The 27880-nt window shown below is 31.3% G+C and overlaps 2 protein-coding genes across 2 annotated transcripts in view; both read right to left on the bottom strand.

The window, feature by feature from the left end:
* Positions 1-1045: 1045 nt before the first annotated feature.
* The window catches only part of LOC127710649 (uncharacterized), a 70524-nt gene continuing 43689 nt past the window's right edge, over positions 1046-27880 (bottom strand). The window contains exons 13-17 of the mRNA XM_052216592.1: positions 26031-26226; positions 23600-23808; positions 21847-21936; positions 8386-8590; positions 1046-3861 (exon numbers count right to left, since the gene is read on the bottom strand). Of these exons, the coding sequence (XP_052072552.1) occupies positions 3605-3861; positions 8386-8590; positions 21847-21936; positions 23600-23808; positions 26031-26226 (957 nt within the window). The 3' untranslated portion in view covers positions 1046-3604. The remainder of the gene's footprint in view (positions 3862-8385; positions 8591-21846; positions 21937-23599; positions 23809-26030; positions 26227-27880) is intronic.
* The window catches only part of LOC127710652 (septin-2-like), a 635810-nt gene continuing 634298 nt past the window's right edge, over positions 26369-27880 (bottom strand). Inside the window, exon 13 of the transcript XR_007986256.1 lies at positions 26369-26382. The gene's annotated coding sequence lies outside the window, so the exon portion shown is untranslated. The remainder of the gene's footprint in view (positions 26383-27880) is intronic.

The raw sequence follows: 27880 nt of genomic DNA, 5'->3' as shown, positions 1-27880 counted from the left end.
TTATCGGATGTAGTATCACTCGGAAAAAACGTATCTACACTCTAAAAAAGTGGACCGATTTAGTCGTAAAAAAATCACGATAAGCTAGCCAATACACCAACCCTATGCTTGTGTCATCTGAAAACAACAACACCCCAAGAGAGCGGATGAAAATACAATTTCCTTATTTAAACCACATTCTTTTTAAAAGTTATCATGAACAGCTGGTGGGAAAAATGATACGTCTGTTTTCTCAAATTGAATCAAGACTACATAAACTATGATGGTGTAGTTCTTTGGACTTTCTATGCAATACAATAAACACATAAACACAAGAGGAATATATTTTCCTTTTTTATCAACGAGATGTATAAAGTTACATGAGGAATTTCAAGCAAAATGTAAAAATGTCAATGTATATGTCTCCCAGTATTCATCAGCTGGCATTTTCTATTATAATGTCCTTGTTAAAGGGTTGCTGATTACGTTGAAACAAATAGTGAAGTTGACATCATCCCTTCGAAACTTAAACGGACGCCATCACGAGTTGATTGATTGTAATTTAATATCTGTTCCACATATATTAGGTCTGTTCCACATATATTAGATTTGTTCTAATTGTTGTAACCACAATCCCATCCTCTTTTCCTCGAATGTGACCTACTAATGTAGACTTATCACCTGTTCTGTACTTACATGAGCAACACGACGGATTCCACACGAGGAGCAAGATATGCTTACCCTTCAGGAACACAAAAGATCATCCCGATTTTTGGTGGTGTGCGCGTTGCTCAGTCTTGAGTTTTCTATGTTCTGTTTTATGTACTGTTGTTTGTCTTTTCATCGTTTTTTTTAATTGTTTGCTATGGCATTTTCAAGTTTGCTTTGGACTTATGAGTTAGAATATCTATTATGTATCTTTCACCTCTCTTTTTCCATCCATGTACATTTCAATTTTTCTTCATAATGAACCCGCATATTTTTTTTTCTGAAATCGTCCATTGCACAGGAGCACGTGTACGTCTTTCCATGGCTCTATTAAATTTGGTTTAGATTACAGATAAACTCATAATATAAAAGCTTTAATGTCAAATCAATTTAGTCCAGTCATTGTCTTTACTTTGAAGGCAATATTGATTCATCTTTTATTTAGCACTAGTGAATTACCGTTTGTGAACAATATTAGACTTACAGGCTTTGTATCACACAAATAAAGTATCAGATCAGTACAGAATTCATAGATAAAACACTTTTGAAAATTCACAGAAGGTAGTTTTCAAGTCTAAGATCGCTTCAGGTCAAAACTGCAGTTTAAGTTAATAGACTTTTACGAGTGATATCAGTCAACGAGTCTACGGTTCTCTGGCATGTAAAGGAGCCGTCTTCAGTTGTTTGCATATATCAATATATATCTCCCCTCCTAGTCTTATAACGGCCTACAAAATATAACAATTTGAATAGATCTTAAAAAACTAAGGCATGTAAAACAACAAAGTAATAAAGATAAAGACAAACGTTACGGATTGAAAAATTATCTATAAGACACATATGGTTACAATCAATGAACACACATTGTTTCTAGCTCTTTTTTTCGGATTTTCCCCTTTTCAGCTACGGGCAATGCAATCAGTTGTTTTGTTAACATTGTTAATTCAAAGCTAGCAATATGCAGTTTCTGAAATATTCTCATAGGTGCAAAGGAAATCTTTGACGAATCATTCTTATATGTGACTAAATAACTTTTATAAGAATAGGAAAGATTCATAAAATTACTTATTGTCAGAGAAGAAATTAAGATGAATCATCTGTTTAAATCAAGAAGCTCTAATAGCGGCCATTTTTTAGTCTCCAAATCAGATCGAAATGACATCTCTTACTAAAACTAGTAAGTTTAACTCCGATGAACAATGTGTTTCCAAACAACTGTTGAATATATTGGCTTATAATGAACCGAAGTACTATTACTTACGCCGGGTTTTCTATCTAAATAGTACAAAATGAGGATTTTAACATGGGTAGGCTTTATATATATGTCAACACTTATCACCTTACCAACGCTCAATACATAGATTTATTGACAAATATAATGCCTACCTATGTTAGAATAAGCATATACCATGGCATGAAAGAATTAAAGAATTATTTCTTAATTTTAGTTATCTACTTATGTATTATATCGTTATTATAGCGTTAAAAAAGAGAGACGAAAGAATATTCTTAATCTATTGTATGAAATTAAACAGACATAAAAAAAGTCCAATTGCACGAGTACGCTTTCTATTTCTATTCCTATTTATATTTATGTTTATATCGCTTATATGACCATCAGAGGTCTTCAGAGATCAACTCGATAGTTCATTAGATGGAATCAAGACTAAAATACACACGTAACGAAGCTACATATTATCTAGCCCATGCCCTGTAAAATGTTTATTTTAGACATTTTAAAATTTGATAAATGTTTGACATGGTTATAAATCAAATATGAGAATTTGAGTCAAATCGGTGAACATGAATTTGACAGCTTGTGCCCCTTCAAACTTTTTTCATGTCTTAATAATTTTGTCATATCTTAAACTTTTGTCATGTCTTTACACTTTTGTCATATCTTTATACTTTTGTCATACCTTTTACTTTAGTCATATCTTTCTACTTTTGTCATATCTTATACCTTTGTCATATCTTTATACTTTTGTCATATCTTTATACTTTTGTCATATCTTTATACTTTTGTCATATCTTTATACTTTTGTCACATCTTTATACTTTTGTCATATCTTTATACATTTGTCATATCTTTATACTTATATCATATCTTTGTACTTATATCAAATCTTTATACTTATGAAATATCTTTATTCTTTTGTTATATCTTTATTCTTTTATTGTATCTTTATATTAATGAAATACCGCTATACCTATGTCATATCTTTGTATAAATGTCATATCGTTACACTTTTATCATATCTTTATACGCAAGATATATTTTTTATCATATACTTATAGAAATTAATGGTATAATTGTACCCCTTGATAAAACTAATTTGTACATATATTTATTCATTAAATTTGAAGAATTGTCTTAGCCGTGTGATATGACTTTTGTTATCAACTGCTTCCGGTTTATATCAACTGCTTCCGTTTCATATCAACGGCATCCGGTTATTATCGCATCATGCCTTTCTGTAAAGTTATCGTGTGGCATTTCGATGTCAGTCTACAAATTCCAGAAAATTCACCTCAATGGTACATTCTATTGAAACATTTAACTAAGAAGAATAAAAAAAACACAAATATTAGGGTATAGGAAAATACATTATTGAAAAATGCAAACCAAATGATATAATAAATGCATTTTTTAAAAGTTTTAAAAAAGTATGTCTTCTGTTGAAATATATGATAAAAAGAACATAACATGTCATTTTTCTTTAAAAAAGACACCAAAGACTTGGAGCACCAAAGCACATTGTGTATGTGTATAGCTTAATAGTATAAAACGAACAGATTTGCTGAACATTACTAATTCAAAATATATACCACCTCGCTGGAATAAAATGGTGTTTCATTAATCATAAGGATAGTACTATATACATACTGTCATATTATTTTACTAAATAGAAAACCATTAACTATTTTTCACATATCCCTTTAATTTAAGATAAAATCTTACTTTGCAAATATTCCATCGATCTTCAAATTGGTCTATTGTAAACGTATTGTAGTTTATTACTTCCCTACGGTACCACCAAATTCTTGATAGGTCTGCACAAATATCGATATTTGAATCGTCCTCTGGCAGTCCATCTGTTATATTCATGTCTTTCATATATTTCAGCATAGCTACCATAGTCTTAATGTCTAACGAGAAGGACGAGACTTTTTCTAAACAAAAGACGTAACAAATGTATATGGAACACCAAAGCACAGTTTTTGTAAGTAAAGGCTGCATGGAACATGATTAATAAATTCGAACTTTTGGTCCATCATATTTAGTTTTTCTACGTTGGTCTCTATGGTAACCGGTTAATTTTTTATTTAATAATTTTAGTCAATTTTATTGCAGTTTTAATTTGCTTTATTGTTTTCAATATAACACCGCGAGGATTCTACGTCACAAGAAAAGTTACGTTTTCATTATTTTAACAGAAATCGGCCCGTCTACAGTTATGATGAGACTTTTATGCAACTTATTATAATTTCTCAGAAAAAAACCCGATTAGTGCACTGTACTCAATTATACTTCTGCTTAATTGTGGCCATCAACTGGTAACTAATAACATTGTTTTTATTTAAAATTTGAAAACTGTGCAAGGGTAAGGTTTACTGCATTTTAGCCACTGCATACATGACATTCTCAATCCATTATCAACAACATCAAATCAAAGCATCGTCGGTGCTGTGATCTAGCCATTTTTGAGCTACATGTCATAAACTAGGAACTGGATGTTGAATTTATATATTGTAGTTGTATGTGAAACACATGAAAAATATATGATGCCGTTTACATGTAAATAATTATAACTTGTTTGGTCAAAATAGAAAACATTACATAAAAATGCCAAGACTGGTTCTTGTAGGGTAGGACTATTTGTTTAAAATCTTATTGCGAAATGTTTGATATTGAAGTTCTAGACACATCCTGTATTGGTATTTTATAGGTCTATTTCAAGGATAAATATTCAGACTTTAAATTTAGTGTATATGTAGTAAATTTGACTCCGGAAGCACAACACGTAAAGTTGATGAAGACACATTAATTACTCAGGTTTATGAGCATCAAAATTCTGGTTCCTTTTTTATTTATGGAGAATTTAATAGAAGTTGTAGAGATGGACACGATTTTATTGTTGGTGTCGATGATCTTTGTCCTTTAAATGTAGTTGACTTTAGATTTATTCTTATTGTCACCCTTTTATTGATGTTGTAATAAGCGTGAACTGTTGTATAATTAACACTAACGGTATTAACATTCTAAGCAATGATTTAACATGTACTTAAGTATTGTGCGATATGGTTATTTAAATCTATTTAGCAATTTTGCAGTGATAAGAGCTAATGGCATAGGGATAATAGCGGGTTATAATTCATCAAGTGTAGTTCTTAGGTCAATTTCTGTTAATTTTTTTTATTAAAGGGAGTTTTGATCTGAGGTCGTTTGTTTTAGTAAAATTTGCTTAAACAAAAAGAATCTCAATCGTCAATATTCGTATATACTACTGTAAAAACCTACCAACTCTTTATGAATGCAAAAGTTGCATAATTAGAAATCAAATGTTTTATTGACAAGTTTGAGATGATTAATAAAGACAACAGTAGTATACCGCTGTTCGAAATTCATAAATCGATTGAGAAAAAACAAATCCGGGTTACAAACTAAAACTGAGGGAAACACATCAAATATAAGAGGAGAACAACGACACAACATAAACACTGAAATGCAACACACACAGAAAAGAACTATAAGATAACAATAGCCATATTCCTGACGTGGTACAGGACATTTTAAGAAAAAATGGTGGGTTGAACCTGGTTTTGTGGCTAGCCAAACCTCCCGCTTTAATGGCAATGTTAATATAACACTAAAATGACAACATTACATGACAGGACTACAATACAAATAAATGGAAGAACATACAGGACATAGAAACACACAAATAAACAATACAATAGAACATTACGACAAGCTAATAGTTATCAAAGGTACCAGACTTTTTAAGAGCCCATTTGTGTAAATGACATGTTTTCATCATTTTGTGAAACTGTAGAAGGCAAAATGATTGACAAACTAACACGTAAAAAACTACGTACGTATAAGTGATAGTCGTACAAACAAGAAACATAAGATTAAAAAAACCTTGGTGGAATGATGATCTAAACAAATTTCCGACCGTGCAAGGTCGTTAAAAACTTCCATCATCATAAACAAATTATATGTTGAAATGTGCAAGGGTAAAACACAGTAGAACTAGATTTAATAAAAGTCGACGTGATTTATTTTTAAGAGAAATATTTTGACAGGGAGGTTAAAAAATGTAAGCAAACAATTGTATTAGTATGCAGTAGGAACTATTGTTAGAATCAAAATGAAACCAACAGCAGTTCTGAAAAAAAATGGAATAGCTGAAAACCGAAAGACAGTAATTCCCATGGAGGTTATAAACCAAGATGTGAATATTTATTCAAAACTGACAGATGTTTTAGATAAATGGAAATCGGAATACAGTAATTTGATGAATCAAAACATTTCAACAAAGGTTTCTGAAACGAATTATCATGTTTAAAATAAAGAAACCTTTTATAACTTTGTATTGATGGAAACAATTTCGTTTATTGCAACAGTTATGTAAAAAAAATGTAAAAAGGCAAAGAAAGGCAAATTTGTTGAAATTGATAATTTCCCAGTCGAAGTTTTGCAAAATAATTGCTTAACCTAGTTTTTGTACCAACTATTTGATTTTCGCTTTAGGTTAAAAAAAATCGCCAGATGTATGGAACAAAATTATTAATAATCCAATCTCCATCCAAATCACAATTTATAAAAGTAAATCATTATAGGTCAACGTACGGTCTACAACACCAAACAGCAAGCTATAAAGGGCCCGCAAAATGACTAGTGTAAAACCATTTAAACGGGAAAACCAACGGTCTAATCTATATAAAAAACGAGAAACGAGAAACACTTATGAACCACATCAACAGACGAAAACTACTGAACATCAGATTCCTGATTTAAGACAATTGCAAACAATTGCAGCGGGTTTAAACGTTTTTATAGGTACCAACCTCCACCCTTATCTGAAACAATAGTGTAACATCACAACATAGAAAGACACACTGTAAAGTATCAATTGAAATGGCTAAACTCAATGAAAAGACATATTACCTAAAGCTATTCATTGGTTGAGATATGAACAAATGTGACCCAGAAACATATGGGCACATGACTGTGTGAAGAATTTCCCGTCACTTATTGTTTTGTTTACATAATACACGCTTGAACCGGAGGTCAAAATTCACAAAATTTTTCTAACGTTTTTGGAATTATTTCATAGCAAAATGGAGATTAACATGTCAAATTTACCAGTTTTAATAACGAAATTGATTCAGGCAATGAAGTGTGACGATGTTTTCTGTTTTTTGATATATTTTATATAAAAACGTTGAGGTTGAAGAATGAAAGCTTTTCTCCTTTATTTGTTGATCTTTTCCATGTCGCATCAATAATTTTCTACAGTAATTTAAAAATACTGCAATGTATAACAGATTAATGTAGTACATTTACACTGGTTTTCTCTATCAATGATTTTCATATAAATGACTTTGAACAGTTGTTTTGAAGCGCCCCCCCCCCCCCCCCCCTATTTTCCGACTTTAATTAAAAAAAATCAGTTAGGTAAAACAAATATTGTTTGAACGAAAACTTTGCAAAAAAGCAAAGTGAAAAGACTCAGCTAATCTCTGTTTAAAAGGTATTTTTTAGTCAAATGATCACAGCCATGCATTCTTTGATTTTGTAAATATTCACCTGTTCAAAATGTGTCAATTAAATTTAAAAAATACAGGCAAACCCTAAAAAATTTCAAGTTTTAGCAGTTGGAAAAAAATCCATATATACGTATACAAAGAACTATTCTTTGAGCTTTCGATTTTGCAATTTGATTAGGGACTTTGTGTTTTGAATTTTCGTCGGAGTTCAGTATTTTTGTGATTTTACTTTTTGTCAATTTAAATATCAAACGTACCAGTCAACAAAAATTGCCTGCCTGCCACTTTGACCTGAAAATCTGATGAGTCAATTATTTCACTTGATTTTTTAATTTAGTATTTGTATAAACAAAACTGTACCAGGCTAGCTGGAAGTTAACATTCAAACATTTGTATAAGCCTGTCCTTAACGATAGTAACTTTGTTAACCATGATTAAACATGTGTTTTGTATTGTACATATATGATCATTTAAATCTATTTAGCAATTTTGCTGTGATAAGAGCTAATGACCTGGTGATCTAATTAACTAATCGTTAAGTCATTTATGACTCAAAGGTCAAACAATGTTCATTTCCTTTTTCATTCACAAAACACTCACACTTTTCGCCTAAATATCTAGTTGTTGTCAAGTTCAATTCATTTCTATGCGTACACAAAGTTTGAAAATGTCTCATGACTTAGTTTGAGACCGGAACAGGACACTAGAATGTGTACTATAAGAGATATAGGTTAATCAACTCGTGACATTTTGATATCGCTTGATATCAACGCTGGTTATATAAACCATAGGGTCGTTTATCATTATATTGAAATTAATTAATTCGAGTTGATATTGCTTGTACGCTATGGAATGAATAGTTTGTTCAATGAAATATATATAACTGCATTAATATTTTTCCGCAGATTGAAATACACATACCGTTCGAAAACAGCAAGTCCATCTGAAACGTAGTAATCAGCTTTCGTTGTTTTTGTAAATCTTGCAGCTTTTGCCTGTTTGATTCAATGGTCTTTTGTAGTGAAGAAGGAGGAAATTCTACATCAAAGAGTTGTTTAACAACTTCCCTGGCTCCACGGAAAATGAGATGAAGTATCCTTAAATGGTAAGTTTCTTCTGGAGATATCTAGAATTGATTACATTGGTAAATCAATAAATCATTAAATCAACAATGAAATTGGGCCTTGGTGCATACATGATTTTGAACCTGAATAAGACAACAAATTAACCTGATGATAAATGTCGAGACAATATCCTAATTAATTGACATGAAGTTGACAGTTGAATTTCTATTTTGTCGCGAAAAAGTCATAAAAATCCGTCTTTTAAAGCTAGTTGTCGTATGAAAAATCCTTTAATGTCTTTCGCTATTTGGAATATGAGTATTGAAGGCAGTTCCTTGATGGTTATTTCAACCCTTTGGTCACGCTACCGACAAATATGTCACTCGTAAGATACAAATGTATGAAAACGTCAGTTTTCCAAATCAACTAAAGAATAGTTTAATACTAATACATTAGCTGCATAGGATGAAAATCGGCCTTATGAAAATGAATATCAGTACATCTTCTTACCTAGTTTGAAGAAATCACGAGACAAAGAATATTACAGTATGAACATTGAGTTGTTATAATAACCTTACAAAACAGACCAACATTCACCTTTTATTTCGTATTTGAATATTCCAAAATGAATCAAAGTCCTATACATACATGTGCATGTTTACGCACGTGCACAAGGTCGATTTCTATTCGACGCAGCTCATATATATTATTAGACTTTTTTGAAATTTAAACGAATAACGGAATAACGTTTTATAGGTATAGAACCACTAATTCGGGCCCGGTCGGAAAGAACATACATAGGAAAGTAGTATATATTTAAAACAAAATAGTTCCTACGCATAGCTATTTCTCTGTCAAAAGGTGAAATGTTTGGGTTGTTTTGTTATTGAATGAAAAAAGAATAAACAATTATAATAGGAGGGCATATTTGCTCTGTTGTTCAGATCAGAAGTACCTGTTTTTGTAGTTTTTATCTTCAGTGAACCAGTGCGCTCTAATATGCAATTAAAGGTATGCTGAATTTTTCAGCACAAGTCAGGATAAGGTATAGTTTTGACTTGAAATGGCTGCCAGTTTATTTGATCAAAGTAACCAATAATGCTTGAAATTGCAAAAGAGAGCAATGGGGCTATGAATTAGTGGTTTTATACCTATATTGACATATACGAGGTCAAACATTTAGTTTGATGACGTTTGCACGAAATTCTAACATGGAAAATTCCGCGTACGCTTCGAATATAAAAAGATAATTAATGTACAAAAAATTAACGAAAAACAAATATGTAACACAGCAACAAACGACAACCACTGAATTAACGGCTCCTGACTTGGGACAGGCACATATATATCAACGTGTTAGCGGTATCCCAACCCTCTCCCTAACATAGGACAGTGCTGTAACAGTAGAAGATAAAAACGAACTATGAAAATGAATTGAAAAAGGCTTTACTCATCAGATGGATACAAATAGAAATACATATAACAAAAAACAAACAAAAAAACAGAGTGGACGTGACCAGGTACATGCACATCCCAACAACAAAAATACACTAAGTAGAGATATGAAAAAACTCGCACCTACTGACAGCTAGTTCAAAGCCAATAATAACTTATATAAAAAATAATGCATCTAAGACTAAATTATCAGTCAGTACACATCCAACATCCAATGGATTTAGTGCAAAGACGTTATAAACAGTCAGAGAAAAACATGAGCTTGTACAATGCTAAGATGCAGGAGTCATTCATTCAAAAACACGTAGCGGTCAAATGGTTAAATATATACACAACTTTTAAAGACTCGGAATGATTTAGAGGTTACCATATCGTAAAGACTCTTATCTATTGTTGAAGTCTGTTTGTTGCCCTCTAGATCTTTGTAATTCTTGTCGCTGGGTTGCTGTCTCATTTACTGGTGTCATTAGAGCCTAATGTAATAGAGATCATCATGTATACCTTTGTCCTATAGAATTTAGCCTCTTCAACGTTTTTTACAACGCATCTAATATTCTTTCAGGTAATTATCAAACTCTTTATTATAGTTGTATTTTTCATTTGGAGTCTTAAACAAGGGAGAAAGATCTGGAGCTCGTTTATTGTAATTATAGATTTTTATTTTAATTAATAAAAATTATAATGCCATCAAACACTTTCTACATGATATTGTGTAAAATATGGTATGTTTTTCTGTTCAGCTATTTCAAAGGACAGTAGATATGAATGCTGATCCTTAAAATCTAGTGCAGATTTAAATAAAAACAATTTGATAATTTTGTAGACAATTGTTCAGTTTTGGCTCGTTTCTTCCGAGAAGCGAAGTAATGTCCTGGATGTAAAGAAGTAGCAACGCGACGATATCTATACTGATCCACCATGTAAACATTTAGATAATAGATAATAAACAGATTTTGTTTGATTATCTGTATTCAATGCCATATAATAGTCTCGTATGTATCGATCTATTTTTTTACACTTTGCGATGCAAAATTAAGTTTGACGGTATTGGTAGTTTTTTGAGTCATTAAGTTTTATAATTTACCAGTAAAAATTTATGATTTATGGTTTCCTTTTGATAAGAGGGTCCTCTTTGAAAGCTAGTCCCCCTCAACAGAAAAGACCAAACCAAATTGCACGAAATAGGTTTTACAAGGAACAACAGGAACACCGAAGTGCAACAAAAACAAACGCCAACACATATAGAAACGAACTATTTGATAACAACTGCCATATTACTGACTTGGTACAGGACATTGTGAGATGATCATGGTGTGTTGAACTTAGTTTCATGGCATACCAAACCTCCCGCTTTATGGCAAAATAAAAAAAATATCGTTAAATTCTAATTTTGATTTACTTTAAATTTCGATACTAAACGTAAACTGATCTTACAGGATTTATGTGTAACTGTTAAGGTCCGCTCAATTTATTTTTATTTTCAAACACGTGTTATGTACTATGTTGTCAATCCTTTCGTCTTTGTTGAATTTCATTTAAGAAACCAAAACAAAGGAGGTCGTGCACACAAAACTCGGTATCTTTTCCTTATTTTATTGAAAAAATATTTTTTTTTTGTTGTTTTCCCCTTATATTTGATGTGTTTCCCTCAGTTTTAGTTTGTAACCTGGATTTATGTCTTTCGAACAGCGGTATACTACTGTTGCCTTTATCTAAATTAGAATTGTACCGTATGATGTTTTTGATTTCAAAGTTATGTTTATCAAATTAAATCGTTTATATTACTTCTCAAAATTTGATTCTCAAGGAAAAGACCTAACAGATTTGGACTTCCTAGCAAAGAAGCACAATATTAATCTTTAATGGAATATCTCAAGTTTTTTAAAATAATTTTTTTAAACCATTTATAAGAAAAAGAAGGACTTTGGCATTTCTTATTGTTTTTTGCAACAGTTTATGTAACTGTAGTCTTATATAGCTCGCAATTTGTGAAACACAAATACGAACCTGAAGTAGCCAAGCACTGGACTTTAATGCCGATACACGCTTTTGAAGAAAGGAAATAATTTTAGCACATTTGATTATTGCCGAGGAAAGTTTCAGTGTTCAGAGACTTAAACTGCACAGAATTTGTGAAAAAGAAACATTCATATGAACCCAAATAACTGAATTTTATTTAAAGAAAAAAGAGAATATTGGCACATGTGCTAGTGTAACTTTTTTTATTCGAGCGTCTAAATTAACTGTTTATCATTTTTGAAATACTAAGTCTTTTCTACCTCGGGAACAGATTACCTTAGCCGTATTTGACAAAATATTTTGGAATTTTTGGTCCTCAATGCTATTCAACTTTGTAATTTATTCAGCACTTCTGTGTCGATATGAATTGTCATTGATATGGTCATAATTATAAATTAACTGTTTATAAAACTCTTAATATTTGAAATACTAAGGGTTTTCTACCTCAAAAAAAGATTACCTAAGCCGTATTTGGCAAAATATTTTGGAATTTTTGTTCCTCAATGCTCTTCAACTTTGTACTCTATTTGGCCTTTTTAACATTTTTTATTAAAGCGTCACTGATGAGTCTTTTGAAGACGAAACACACATTAAGCGCAAATATAAATTTTCAATCCTGGTATCTATGATGAGTTTATTTACAACCACTTGGTCGATGCTACTGCTGGTGGATTTTTTATTCCCCTAGTGTATCACTAGCCCAGTCGTCAGCACGTCTGTGTCGACATGAATTAAAATTGATATGGTCATAATTATAAATTAACTGTTTATAAAACTATTAATGTTTGAAATACTTAGGCTTTCTACCTCGGGAATAGATTACCTTAGCCGTATTTGGCAAAACTTTTAGGAATTCTTGGTTCTCAATGCTCTTCAACTTTGTACTTTATTTGGTCTTTTTAACATTTTCTTATTATAGCGTCACTGATAAATCTTTTGAAGACGAAACACACATTAAGCGCAAATATAAATTTTTAATCCTGGTATCTATCATGTCTATGATGAGTTTATTTACAACCACTTGGTCGATGCTACTGCTGGTGGATTTTTTATTCCCCTAGTGTATCACTAGCCCAGTCGTCAGTACGTCTGTGTCGACATGAATTATCATTGATATGGTCATAATTATAAATTAACTGTTTATAAAACTATAAATGTTTGAAATACTTAGGCTTTCTACCTCGGGAATAGATTGCCTTAGCCGTATTTGGCAAAATATTTTGGAATTTTTGGTTCTCAATGCTATTCAACTTTGTACTTTATTTGGCCTTTTTAACAATTTTTGATTCGAGCGTTACTGATGAGTCTTTTGTAAACTAAACACGCGTCTGGCGCAAATATAAAATTTCACTCCTGGGATCTATGATGAGTTTTTTTATAACCACTGGGTCGATGCCACTGTTGGTGGAGTTTTTATTCCCCTAGTGTATCACCAGCCCAGTCTCAGCACTTCTGGGTCGACATGAATTATCATTGATATGGTCATAATTATAAATTAACTGTTTACAAAACTCTAAATTTTTGAAATACTAAGGGTTTTTTTACCTCAGGAATAGATTACCTTAGCTGTATTTGGCAAAACTTTGAGGAATTTTAGGTCCTCAATGCTCTTCAACTTCGTACTTTATTTGGCCTTTTGCATTTTTTTGATTCGAGAGTCACTGATGAGTCTTTTGGAGACGAAACGGGCGTCTGGCGCAAATATAAAATTTCAATCCTGGTATGTGTGATGAGTTTATTTACACTAGAAAATTTCACTCACAATAATTTCACGTGAATGTAAATTCATGTGAATCTTGCGTGAAAGTCACGTGAATTTTACCTCAAACGAGCTTATACGTGAAACTTACATGAAATCAGTTCATGTGATTTTCACGTGAATCTCATCTGGAACTCACATGAATTTCACGAGAAAATACACATTATTTTTTTCACATGAAATTTATGCGAATATTTAAAATAAAGTAATCAAATAACATCTAAATTTTTAAATAATGTAAAATCATGAAAAATACCAATTTATTCTTTGTAGGGGTAAATTCAGTAAATAAATATACGTCACCAGGGACCACCCATTTGGGGGAGAGCTTTCTGTATAAAACTGAATTCCTGTGCTCTTCTGATCGGTAGATAATGTTTGTAATAAATATTTTTGATAGATGGATCAACACTACAGTAAAAAAAAAATAAAAAAAAGAATGCTGAATGTACTAATTTTTTTTACTACAGGATTAAAAGTAATGGGGGTCAGTAAAGGAATTAAGTGCGAATCTACAGTGTTTGTAAACAAGGCCATGTGAATTCCCAAAAATGCCGCATGGCCATATGTTTTTATTGTTGCAAAAGATAGGGCTACATTTGTACGCTCATGAATGACATATGAAAGATTCCAATTTCTAAAGGTAAATCAGGTATAAATTTAATTCAAGACATAGATTAACATTAAAGTCAATGGGAGATTGTTTTACTGAATTTACCCCTATAGGAAAATATGCACTCTATTACTGTACATGTTCAAGGCCACACAATAATCACAAAACTCATTTCCTGTAAATATTTATGCAATGGAATCTTTTAGAACCAGTTAATGTTTTTTTTATACAAATTTCTATGTTTAACTACGGCTATCGAGGATGCACTAAGTGTACTGTGGGAGGCAGCATGGGGTATATGGTAAAAAATCAGTTTTGTGTCCAGATTGAAAGAAACAATAGAAATCACACTTGTGAGTTATGATATTAATGAGAGGCATAAATATTCTCCCCATTTTATATCACATTTTGCACATATTTCTTCTTATAATGTGTAAAATCATATGTAAAATCTGAATTACCTCCCTTTGAAATAGCGTATTTTTTTTTACCTGTGTTTCTCATGTAAAGTTGTAGATCAAATTGTAAATAAGCATTTTTCAAGTATTTTAACACTCGAATAACCTGACCGAATGAAGATTATTCATTTATTTTACAAAATTCATTGCGTTTCTTATATAAAAAAAATACTGGGCAACTTTTCATGATTACATACCCTTCATCTATGAAACTATTGTTGAAATGTTTCTAATTGGAATGCTGTGTAAAATAATTACTTTTAGATATTCTAAATTGTTACTTTAATCTTCAAAATGCAAAGATTGGTTATACCCAGTCTTATTTTTTTCATATAAGGCACTTTTTTCTACTTCAGTTTTGGCTGACTAGTTTAAGCGAAGAAACCATTCTGATGTTGGAGTAACAGGGATTTCTGCAGAGTGATTATCAATGACTTTTTGTGAACTTTACAAGTAATTAAAACACAGATCTAATAAAATGAAACATAATTGTTGTTTTTTTTGTATGAAACTGCTTAAAAAGCCTTTGAATGGTCTTTTTGTGGTCTTTTCAGGGTATTTAACCAAAAACTTCCATATAAGGCAAAATTTAACTAAGAGTACACCAAGACTTTAGCTCCTAGATGTACTTGCAATACTGGTCAAAGCAAAAACAGAAAACAATTCACATTTATTAAGCAAAGTATTTTACACCATTCTTTTAAAAACAGTCAATGTGCAACTTTATATACCAAATGTACATTGGCCGCAGTATGGGCTGGAGTATAAATTTTGCTCTGTCTTAAAAAATTCAGCATTTATGAATGTTGTACTGAAACTGGAACTTGAAAATTGGATACATTACATGATTAATACAGAAAAAGTAGGAAAAGAAGTTACAAAGTCCCTTAAATGGGGTAAATTCAGTAAATAAATATACGTCATCAGGGAACGCCCATTTGGGGGAGAGCTTTCTGTATACAACTGAAGTCCTGTGCTCTTCTGATTGGTAGATAATGTTTGTAATAAATATTTTTTGATGGATGGAACAACACTAGAGTTAAAAAAAAATTAAAAAAAGAATGCTGAATGTACTATATTTTTTTACTACAGGATTGAAAAGTAATGGGGTCAGTAAAGGAATTAAGTGCGAATCTACAGTGTTTGTAAACAAGGCCATGTGAATGCCCAGAAATGCCGCATGACCCTATGTTTTTATTGTTGCAAAAGATAGGGCTACATTTGTACTTTCATGAATGATATATGGAAGATTTCAATTTCTAAAGGTATATTAGGGCAATAGTAGTATACCGCTGTTCGAAATTCATAAATCGATTGAGAAAAAACAAATCCGGGTTACAAACTTAAACTGAGGGAAACACATCAAATATAAATCAAGGTATAGATATAATTCAAGACAAAGATTATCATTATAGTAAATGGGAGATTTTTACTGAATTTATCCCTGTAAAGTTCACATTAGATTATTTTCACGTGAAATTCATGTATAAGCTCGTTTGAGGTGAATCTCCCATGAATTTCTCACGTAAATTTCATGTGAGATTCACGTGAACAAATTTTGCCTGTGTAGGTGCCAACAACACATTTTGCAATTCTAAACTTAAACGTCTTCCCTTTTATATCACACAAAACTTCATAAGTTATAAAAAGTGCTCAAATATGATGTAAGTACATTCATTTTTCCTGACAATACTATTAAAAGTATAGACTTATTTATGTTAGCGGCAAAAAGTGAATTCAGGCATTAAGCTTAAATCCTAGTCAATAAGCTAACGTCTAGGTAGTAAGTCTTCATAATGTTAGGCATTTAAACTTAAATCCTAAAATTTAAGCCCAGGCATTAAGGTAAATGCCTAAAATGAGAAGAAACTTATTCAAAGTTAAAATACATTTTGTACATAATAAGATAGTAATACGAACTGAAGTTTGAATGTTTGTCATTACGTGAAATAAACTCATAAGTAAAATATTGATGTTAAAACTCATCGAATAAACCTTTTAAAATAATACTTGTTAGATAAGTGTTTCATTGGCAATCATAATACATCTACTTATTTTTATATTGATAGAAAATTGTATTGAAATGTATTTGTTACCAATTGTTGCGATGTTTTAGTACATTTCCCAGTTTTTTTTACCATCTGTACCTGGTAATCGTCCAATACCTTTACGTAAGGCAGAACTCGTTTGTATATGAACGTATTTGATTCCAATTGGCCACTGTTAATTCCTTGTTCCTAATCTTTACAGTAAGCATGTGATGAAAATTTCAGTTTGACCACTCAATATTACCGTGTGATTTGAGATGAATTGGCGTCCCGTGAACAATAACTAGTTCTGGCCTAGCGCGGGACGTTTGCACCTTTTCATAGGACATTTGCGCTTTTTTAATGGATATTTGTGCTTTAATTTATAGGACATATGTGCTTTAATTTATAGGACATATGTGCTTTTTAAAAAAGGACATCTGCACTTTTAATATTGGACATTTGTGTTTTTAAATATATTTGCTTCTTATGACTTCTTTCCTATTTTTTCCAGGCTTAGGATCCAATTTCACTATGGTTAAAAGTTTGATAGTCACGTCATCGCACATTTCTGTTTAAAAGTCGTTTCATAGCACATTAAAATAGTTATATATAGCTAAAAGTGAACATTATATAAAGACATGAAGTCATCACAGGTCAGTTTTTCTTGATATCTGAAGCGCAGGGAATGAACAAATATAGCGCTTGTAATCTGTCCTGACTGGTATTTACGCCACATCAAATAAAAAATCTAGTTTCTTTTTCTCAATTCTTGACTGAGGTCCCTGTCTATCAATAAAATGCATTTTAATGAAATTAACGACTGTTGTTCAAACGTAAAAATCCATCGTGACATATATTTTCTTTTTACTAGTCTATAACTTTAAACTCTAAGTCAATGTGAACTAACTAACCACAAATGTAAGTTGAATTGATTTACATAATTATTATTACACTCATTAAAATTACAGGTAGATGACTATAGGTAAAAAGCGCAAATGTTCGGTCAATCTAATGCAAATGTATCAAAATTTAAAGCGCAAATGTCCATAGTGTTTGTAGCGCGAATGACCTACCGTGTTACAGGTAAAAAAGCACTCTAAGTCAATGTGAGATTGTGACACGGTGATGATTGCTGTATCCCTATTTTGACAATTTTACCTATTATGTCTGTTTTGTTCACGCATCGTTATAAATATATTGGAATTTGATGCGCATGTCATACAAGTGAGAGGTTTAGCGCTATAAAACCAGGTTCAATCCACCATTGTACGACTTTGCCCCCAGCAGAGCTATAGAAAAACAGTACATTAACGGGTGTTACACGGACACTTTTTAGATGATACACGGACACTTTTTAGTTGTTACACGGACACTTTTTATGAATAGAATCACTCGTGCGTGATCAGTGAGTTCATGGGCACTTTAAATTTCAATTAGATTTGAACTTTTTGTTTCACCGACATATTTCTTGTCTTTTTCATTAAAATATTTCCCTTGGCATCAATAACTAAATTTTTTTCAAACAATTCCAGATTATTACTATTCATATCAGTACACTAAGGGATTTACCATTTAACTTCAAAAGGGGAGTTATGTTTTTTCCTAAAACAATATTCTGATCCCCAATTTTATGAGAAAAAATATATTGTGGTCAATCAGATGACAAAATAATGTTCTGATTCCTGATTTTCCGAATACCGTATATAATAGTGCTAATTTCGAAAAAAAATATTTGGGAGATAGCGTTGATAAACTAAATCATTTTCTTACTCAGAAAAAAACATACCTCCCTTTTGAAACTAAATGGTCGGTCCGCAAATGTATTTTTTTTCTTCAATATATGGACATGAATAGTTTCGGGACAATGCTGAAAGTAGAGAAATGCTGGTACCGACGTTTATATTTCAATAAAAAAGACAGGAAATATATAATTAAAAAACCAAATCTAATTAAAAGATAAACTCCCTATCAACTCACCAATGCACGATTGATCCTATAAATAAAAAGTGTCCGTGTAATACATGTTCAAATAGGCAGCAAATCTTGAAGAAAATCATTCAACTTATGTCACCAATTTTGGACGGTAAGCTGCGATTGGATCATATTGTGATCCTGACCAACACTATTAGAAACATATATAAAAACCTATAAGAATAATTTAAAAAAAAAATCCCAAATATATGCCTATATATGGGTGATTTTAACAAGACAAAATCGATTTTTTCGTACCATTTCATTCACTAATGAAATAGGAAATTCATTCTTTTTATATTGTTATTGAATTTATATATTTGGGGGCAAACGTCCGATTTATCTTATTTTTTAAGGCGGAATGGGGGAATGGAATGACACATCCTGCATGTTTTCAACAAAAAAGAATCAAGCCTGTTTATTTTAAATTATCTTAACCCCCCCCCCTTTTCCGTTTTCCCTCAAATAAAAATCAAATGTTAGCTTGCTTTCCTCTGAAATCTTTTTCATACATTACTTACTTGCGAAGATGCATTTTTAAATGTCTAAAATGTACGACATTCATCTTTTACTTGACATGGTTCTTTTTTATGAAATAATTAGATTCTTGAATTTCTTTAGAAACAACTATAGGCTGAAGGGAAGTGAAAAAAAAGTTTGTTTAAACTGTCTTACTGTAACTTACATTAACTGGTATATGGCCATTTAAGTTTCGAATCTGTTAAATTTTGATACCTCTTCTACATGCAAAATGTACTACTTCTTTCTTGAAACGTCGTACAAGTCAGATACAAAACAAAGGTAACAAAAAAACAGGCCGGAAACAAACTGCCGAATAGTTTTTCTGCACTCGTAGTCAGGTCAAGGTCCTCGGCTATCGCCTCGGACCTTCACCTGACTACTCGTGCAGAAAAACTATCCGGCAACGGTTGTTACCGGCCAGTTTCTTTGTTACCTTTGTATTGTATCTAATACTTTTCTACATTTGGAAATGCCTGTACCAAGTCAGGAATATGACAGTTGTTGTCCATTTGTTTGATGTGTTTTATCATTAGATTTTGCCATTTGATAAGGGACTTTCCGTTTTGAATTTTCCTCGGAGTTCAGTATTTTTGTGATTTTACTTTTTACTAACACACATAATATGTTTTTCCAATCAAAGGGTGGGACATAAAATATTTTATAATATTTTGCGTAAAATGTAAATCTTAAATCAGTGTTTCACAGTCAAACCTGATAATAAATATTTTATTGTAATTTCTGTCAAAAACAGAAATGTATTTTAGAATATCCAAATAAATGAAGCAATTAATCTATACTCATCCTGATCAATAACCGTTTCAGTTTTGATTTTTCTTATACCGATTTAAAAAGTACACCAAACGGAACTATGACTTAACAATGGAAACCTGGAAATTGTTTGCCAAGATGAGTATTAAAGAAAATTTACATATCCAATAAAACAGATGAAAAGATAATGTGATTGTCAAATTTTCATACCTTCAGTTGTCTATTTTTTACCAGATAGGACCGGCTCGACCATTGAAGAGCAATACCAGACAGAAATAAGAGTAAGTTCTGTTTTGAATACGAAAAAATACTAAAGGATGATGTTTTAAAATCAGTTTATATTCATTTATGAAATATATTTCTTTTAATATTATTCATCAAAAATATTTCAACGAATAAACATGTATTTGGAAGATAAACAAATATCCCACCATCAACTTTTTGCCTGAAACGATGTTTGGCAATGGGTTGAATAATAATCATCAGATTTCAGGAAATAAGCTTAATGCCTGAAAATTTCAGGCAATAACTTAATATCTAGCTTATTGCCTAGGTTTTAATCTTAATGCCTATTTTCACTTATTGCCGCTAACATATATATCATGATTTTTATAAAACAAACAATCCTGATGTATCAAAAAGAATATCTTTGATAGCAGCACATGATATAAAACAAATGGCACTTAAAATCATTGCTAAAAATTGTTTCTGAATCAGAATTCTCAGATTCATAAAGCTCAGAATTTGTGTAACAATCCCATGTTTAGTACCTATATTATTGAATTTTAATGCTGTTACATAATATTCAGTAAAATGAGAAAGTATTTAAAATTGAGAATGGAAATGGGGAATATGTCAAAGAAACAACAACCCGACCAAAGAGCAGACAACAGCCGAAGGCCACCAATGGGTCTATTCAAAAGATGCCGACAACAAAAAGAAACAATCCTGAAGTATGAAACGAACTCAATTATAATGACAGAACATGAATTTATTGAGACTATTGGCACTTTTTAAGAATGTCGTTAAAACGTTTCAAAATTTGTGTAGACTTATTCAGAAAATCAAGCTATTCTAAAGAACTAAAGGAATAAAAAAATCATTGGTTTTAGTTATAGTTTTCGTTTACATAAGTTCAGTAACCACTTATATAACTCATCATTTCTGAACATAATCCACCATGTGGTTTCAAAATAACTTTATTGTAATGCAGGTACAGAATAAAAAAGAAAAAGAGAAAATGATTCCAACTTATTTGCCAAAAACAAATATAGCAATTATTCATAATTTAATGGCTTCCCTTTCACATGTTTCATGTAAAAAAAACCCCGATTATTGTTATTGGAGTTTATCAAAGTAACTTTTTCTTGCAAAATATATTAATATAAAATGACGAGAGTGGCAAAAAATGAACAAATTGAAATATATAGTTGATATAAGATCATATTTCTTTTGTCGAATATTACTCCACAGTTTTTAAAATGCAGCAAGACTAGATATTTCTTATAAGAAATCATACAAGATGTTGGACTCGAAAGCGGACGGGAAAGATTAGCAAAGGCTAAGTTGACAATCAATTCTGGGTTGTTTCAAATGTTGACTCTTTTTTTATATTGGGTCAATGACCTTTCTTTCTTGAAGTGTTCTTGAGTTTTTATCTTCAGCATATTCAAGTTTTGTCTGACTGGTATGAGTATTTTTCTTTATACAAACAAAATTTTACCTCGCCTCTGTCATCCAAGTCGCAGTTTCGAATTCTTAAACATTTCATTGTCAGCGAATTATGACTTTGATGTCCTAACCACTTAAACGCCTGAAAGTGAATATAATTATTGATGTGTGTCAAATTATAACTTGTATCATAAGGTTAAGATAAATTAGTTTCTTCGAAAATGTAAAAAAAAAAAATTGACAAAAATATTCTAACCTTAAAAGTAAACGGATGTACATGTACATGCCTCTGAATTTCTGTAGAAAACTTAAACAAAAAAGAATTATAAAGATTTAATTTGACCTACGCTGACCGTAGACGTACAAAGAACAATCAATTTCAGTCTATATAATAAGATTATACCTAGAAGCAGCTAAACCATATATATATATAATGAAAAATATAAGGCTTGCAATGTCCAAAAACTTTAATGCAATGTCATTGTATCTCAATACAGATACATATTTGAAGTTGGCAGTTGATAATTGGAATCAATCAGATGACCTACCCACTACAATAAAAGTATTTTAATACCTAGAAAGTGAAAAATGTAAATTTATATTAATATAAAATGGTTGCTTATAGACTCCGAGGTAAAACGTCATTGAGATAAATAAGTCATGCAATACAAACGCTACAACATATTCTGTATAAGAACATGCATGTTTGTTTTATATACATGACATAAAATGCCTAAGCCTTTGATATAACATAATTATAAAGCCTTTTCAAATCAAAATCAATTCAAGTTTATTGATAACATAAAAGGTCTCCACCACTATTTATATTCATAAGTTCACAATATACAATGTCAACTATAGCGTGTATAGTTTAATAGAAACATATATTAAAGAATACAACACACACGATATACATATATTTGTATTCAATTATTTGTATAATGTGTTTTAATAGACCGATATTTGCAATAAACTAATTCATTTACCAAAAATATTATCAATCGTAAAGTCTAAATGACAAAATTTCTTCTCATCAGCGTCAGGCTTTTGTTAAAAAAATATAACAAACCATTTTAAGGTTTTTAAAAAATTAGTTTTGAAAAGATTAATGCACGTGTCTTTGAAACGATAACGTCGGCCTTATAATGGAACACAATTTCTCTTGACATCAGACAATTCGGACAAATCTGGACAAAAATAGAATTCATCTTCAATTGCATTTCTATTACACATTGTACACAATCTAATTTCCCTTGGTTGATTTTCCTGTCTTCCTTGTTCTATTACAAGCTCATAGTTTGAACGTAAAATAAAAAAAAATCCTATCTAAGACTATTTAGCAGTTTCAGTATATTTTCACTTGTATAAATATAATCTTAACTTTTTGAGTCAAATGTACATGTTGATGAGTTACCAAATTGTAAATGTAATCTGAACCTATTTTGTAAATTTGCATCTTTAAGTGTCTGTTTGAATAGATTTATATTCAATGTTCAGAAATTTACCTTTGAGTCAATTTTTGTTGCGTTGATACATTCGTGTGTCGCTCAGTTCGTAATTCGGAAGCTGCTTTTAGTATGAGCGTCTAGTATTGTGAAAATGTACCCCTTAAGTCAACAAACCGTTAATAACAGTTAGTCCCATACTAGCCTACAAGCATATTATCCACAGGTTTTTTTTTCGTGGTGTAAGTCTAAAAACCGGCATGAACGGCTTCATTTTGCTATAAATAATGTATCAAAAACAAACGACAATTAACATTTCAATGAACACAGCTTTTTTACTTAGTTCATTTCGTATCTTACCTCGTTGATGGTACTCCAGAAAGATTTGAAATCCTCTTTTTCGAGTTTGCCATTGACATTTTGCGACATTTGTGTCTTACAAAACCAGATTCGAGACAATGCTGAAGATTTTGAAGTGTGTGATGGATCAAACTCATTGCCTATCGAAGGATCAGTTGTGTTCTTTAAAAAACATAACATCATATGCAAGTCAAACATTTTGCTCGACGCTGAAATATAAATCAGAACTATAATTATTTACTATTGAAATTTGGTATGGTTGACGATAGATTCTTAGAAAGAATTCAACAGACAAGCTAGCTTCAACGAGGACAGACTGTTCAAATATACAAACGTGGGCCTGGCATTGAAATATGTCAATAAATGTTCAGAATTACTTATTTTCCGATAGAAATTGCTTGTTCCGGGTGACATTGGATAAACAGAAAACAACAAAGAAAACAAATACAGACAAATAATTCAATTATTACCTCCAAATAGCGAATGCAATGTTTATGTAAATGTTATTGTCCAAAAATGTGTTTTATCCAAAATTTGACGAACGTAAAGTCTTTACCAATAAAAATGTGTCATTATTAATCTACTTTATTCCAGTCTTAAACATGAATATCAGAAAACGGATGTCTCTTCTTTAGCTTAAATCTTAGGCAAAAGAATAAATGAAGTAAACTCTAAGACAATGCTCAAGTTCTTTTATGGTGACTCAATAGCCGAGAGGTCAAGGTAATCGAACTACTGTATCACTATCCTCTCAACACTAACGTTGTGAGTTTGAATCACGCACATGGCAGGTGCGCTCGACTCCAACCTTAATTCACTTGGATTGTCACTTTTCATACCAAAAATCGGTGTTTTTTCCTGGCACTCCAGCTTCCTCCAACAATAAAATCTAACTGCAACAAAATAGTGTGGATAGTGGCGATATAAACCAATTAGTCTATCAATCATTTCGTTTCTTGACTTTTGTAACTTTTCTAATTACTTTACAGTTATTAAAGACACGACATCAACATTTATTACTTCCAATTTGAAATTCAACAGAAAGTTTTATCAGATTGTTCAGTATAATGAATGAAATGACATACAGCTGAGAGAATGATAGAGCACATTGTGTGTCTTTGAAAAAAAAAACCTATTACGAACATTGTATATGCCATCTGGCTTCTCACCCTCTGAGTTTTGTTATGATTAGAAATATATCATGTTCTGTAGTCAAGCATTGCCGAATATTTCCAATATAAGTATGTTTCTTCACTTCTCGCTTAAAAGTAGGGATGTCAGAAGATCTGAAATTTTATACTCTGGTACTCAGACAAGTTACTCGCGAGTACTCGAGTACCCGGATAAATCTTTAACATTCAGTGAAAAGTTTTCATTTTTGTTGGGATGTGGTATTTTGGTTATTACCTATCATAAACTTAATTATAATATAATGACATCTTAACGAAAGACATCCGTATTGTTACAGAACTCAAACTATATGACTACAAAATATAACATGGTCCATGGTTATGTGTATCGCTAAACTTTTTTTGTTTCAATAAAAAAATGAATAACGCACCACCGTTTCTAAAATGTAACCTATCATAATAGCAGTTATTGTTTGTGTGTTCACGAACCAAATCCGAAACTTGCCAATAAAACCATCAATATGCTTATAAAGTCCGACTTGATAGACAATCTGTATCAGCTTCCGGTTCTTGTGGAGTTAGTATTTTTTATATATTACGACTTGTCTCATTATTTGTCATCAAAATATTGGACTTAAAATTGTTTATTTGAAACGATAAATGATTATAAATTAAAAAATAAATTTAAAGTTTCAAGTAAACACCCATTACATTAAATGTAGATCTCATACCAATCACGTTAACAAAGAGGTCTGGATTAACAAACAAAGACATGTAGTAATTATATAAAAAAAATACTTAGTTTACGGCTTGTGAGTTATTAATTCATGAAAGCGTTAATCCGTGTACAAACACCGTTAAAATGTCTCGAATCAGTTGCATCGGATTCACCACAGGACACTTTGATTTTGTTTTTATTCAGAAATATGATCTGACCCACAACTTCAGGTGAAAGTTTTAAGTTTTGATATAACAAGTCCTGCACATGAAAAAATCCTATCTGAAGGGACGTGCTATGCTGGTACTGCTAAAACACGTTTTTCCTTAAAAGATAAACCTGAGACTTAGTAATAACACATACAGGAGTAAGGATAAACAAATTTACGTTGTGAATAGATATTATTTTTATAAGTATTACGAAGGATATTTCAAAGGGAACTTAATTCAGAGGAAATATCTCAAGATTTATAAAAGGCGAACGAGTATCCGAGTAGTAAAATTGTACTCGAGTACTCTACCTTTCGAACGAGTACTCGAGTACTCGTTGCCATACCTACTTTAAAGTAACTTATCAAGATTACCTTCATCGACACGCATATTGCGCAAGGTATCCCACTGAAATCTATTCAAATGTTTTCTGATCTTCTGTTTTTCTTTACCAATCACTTTGGAGAGTGCATCTGGATGGAATTCATCGTCAAATACAATCCTAACGGCATCTTCTGCTACATGTAACAATACAACAATTCTCAAATAGCTGATTTCCTCTTCAGTAAACTACAATACAAACAAATTTTCTTCAGGTAATTCTAAAGGTTTACATAATGGATAAATGAAACAAAAGTAGTAATATTTTCTAGCTGCGATCAACGAATTAATTCCATGTTTCCTTATAAACGTATATAATACATACGTATTGGTTGAATTTATTGCCTGAATGTAATCTAAGGAACATGTTAAAAATTATGGAAATTCTCAGATACGATATTACATTTTCTTCTCTCAAAAAGAAAGAGTTATATTGGACATTTTGAAGAAACAAAATTATTCTGAAACCAATAATCGATAAATCGATAATCTTATTTACCTTTACCATAAAACACAATTTTACAAAATCTTTTTAAACAATTTCCAGAAACTAAAAGAAAATAATTTGGAAGGAACAACACTATAAAATCTATCTAATTACTATATGATAGTGTTAGTAATCCGTTAGCATTAGCATTAGCTTGTACTTGAACTTGTATTCTTCAAGTAAATGTTACTGCTCACAGTTCAAATCCAAATAAATGTGTTGACTTTCATGTGAAATGATAAAAGTATGTTCATTGGATGCGTCTTTTGTCATTGATACTGAATCTGATACCCATTCGTAGCCTGTAATGTGTAGTAAACAGTAATACAAAAGTGACATTCAAATTCATATTTAAAATATAAACTGATAATGCCATGGCTAAAAAGGTAAAAATACAAACAGACAAACAACAGTACACAAACACAACATAGAAAACTAAAGACTAAGCAACACGAACCCCGCAAAACTGTAAAACTGATAATCCATAACAGTCAACTATCTCGTGATGACGTCCGTAAAATTTACTAAGAGATGATTTAAACTTCACCGCTTGGAACTCTTTGTTTAATATGTTCATTGTAAGCAGAAACCCTCTATCAAGAAAATCATGATAGGACTAATAAAATCGTATCGAGTGGGAGATATATATTACGTATGCAGGCGCTGCTGGAATGTTGCTACACAGAAATGGAAAGTTCACAATGAGGAAGCTGACATTTTACTTGATAAGACTCGACATTATCTCGACAGTATTAAGTTTGATCACGACTTGTACTGGCTTTGACTTTGAAGTCTAATAAGTCTTATTTAGTACTTGATAATCTTGGTATCGTTTAAAATGGTCTTCACAAATGCATGACCAATCTTGACTTAGTCTCGACATATCTTGCATTCTGTAAGATCAATATATAATTGAGATAACCGTATAGTTTTATGAATATCAAATTTGATTTGAAAAGTTATAAACATATTTTACGGTGAATCTGAATAAAGTCTAAACTGAAAATTCTGTCTTTCTTTACCTATTAGTTAGATCCTTAAATTTGACAGTAGTTAACCAAACTACCAAACAACCTGGCATTTTCTTAGTTCAATGTATAAATGAGATAGCTGTAGAGTTTTATGAAAATCCAAGTTGATTTGAAAAATTTATAAAAATAATTTAAGAAGACTATCTAAATTTAATAAAAACTGAAAGTTCTAGCTTATTTTACCCATTAATTAAATCTTTTAATTTGACTACAATGAATTATCGAACCAATCTACCAAATAATTTTGTAAGATCAATATATAGTTGAGTTAGCTGGGCTGATTCAGACCTGTTGAGACTAAATTAAAAGGTCAAGACTGAGTCTA

This window comes from Mytilus californianus, unplaced genomic scaffold (genome assembly GCF_021869535.1).
Source record: "Mytilus californianus isolate M0D057914Y unplaced genomic scaffold, xbMytCali1.0.p SCAF_8, whole genome shotgun sequence".
NCBI lineage: Eukaryota > Metazoa > Mollusca > Bivalvia > Mytilida > Mytilidae > Mytilus > Mytilus californianus.
Note: the sequence above shows the minus strand (reverse complement) of the source record. Positions and strands in the feature narration are given on the sequence as shown.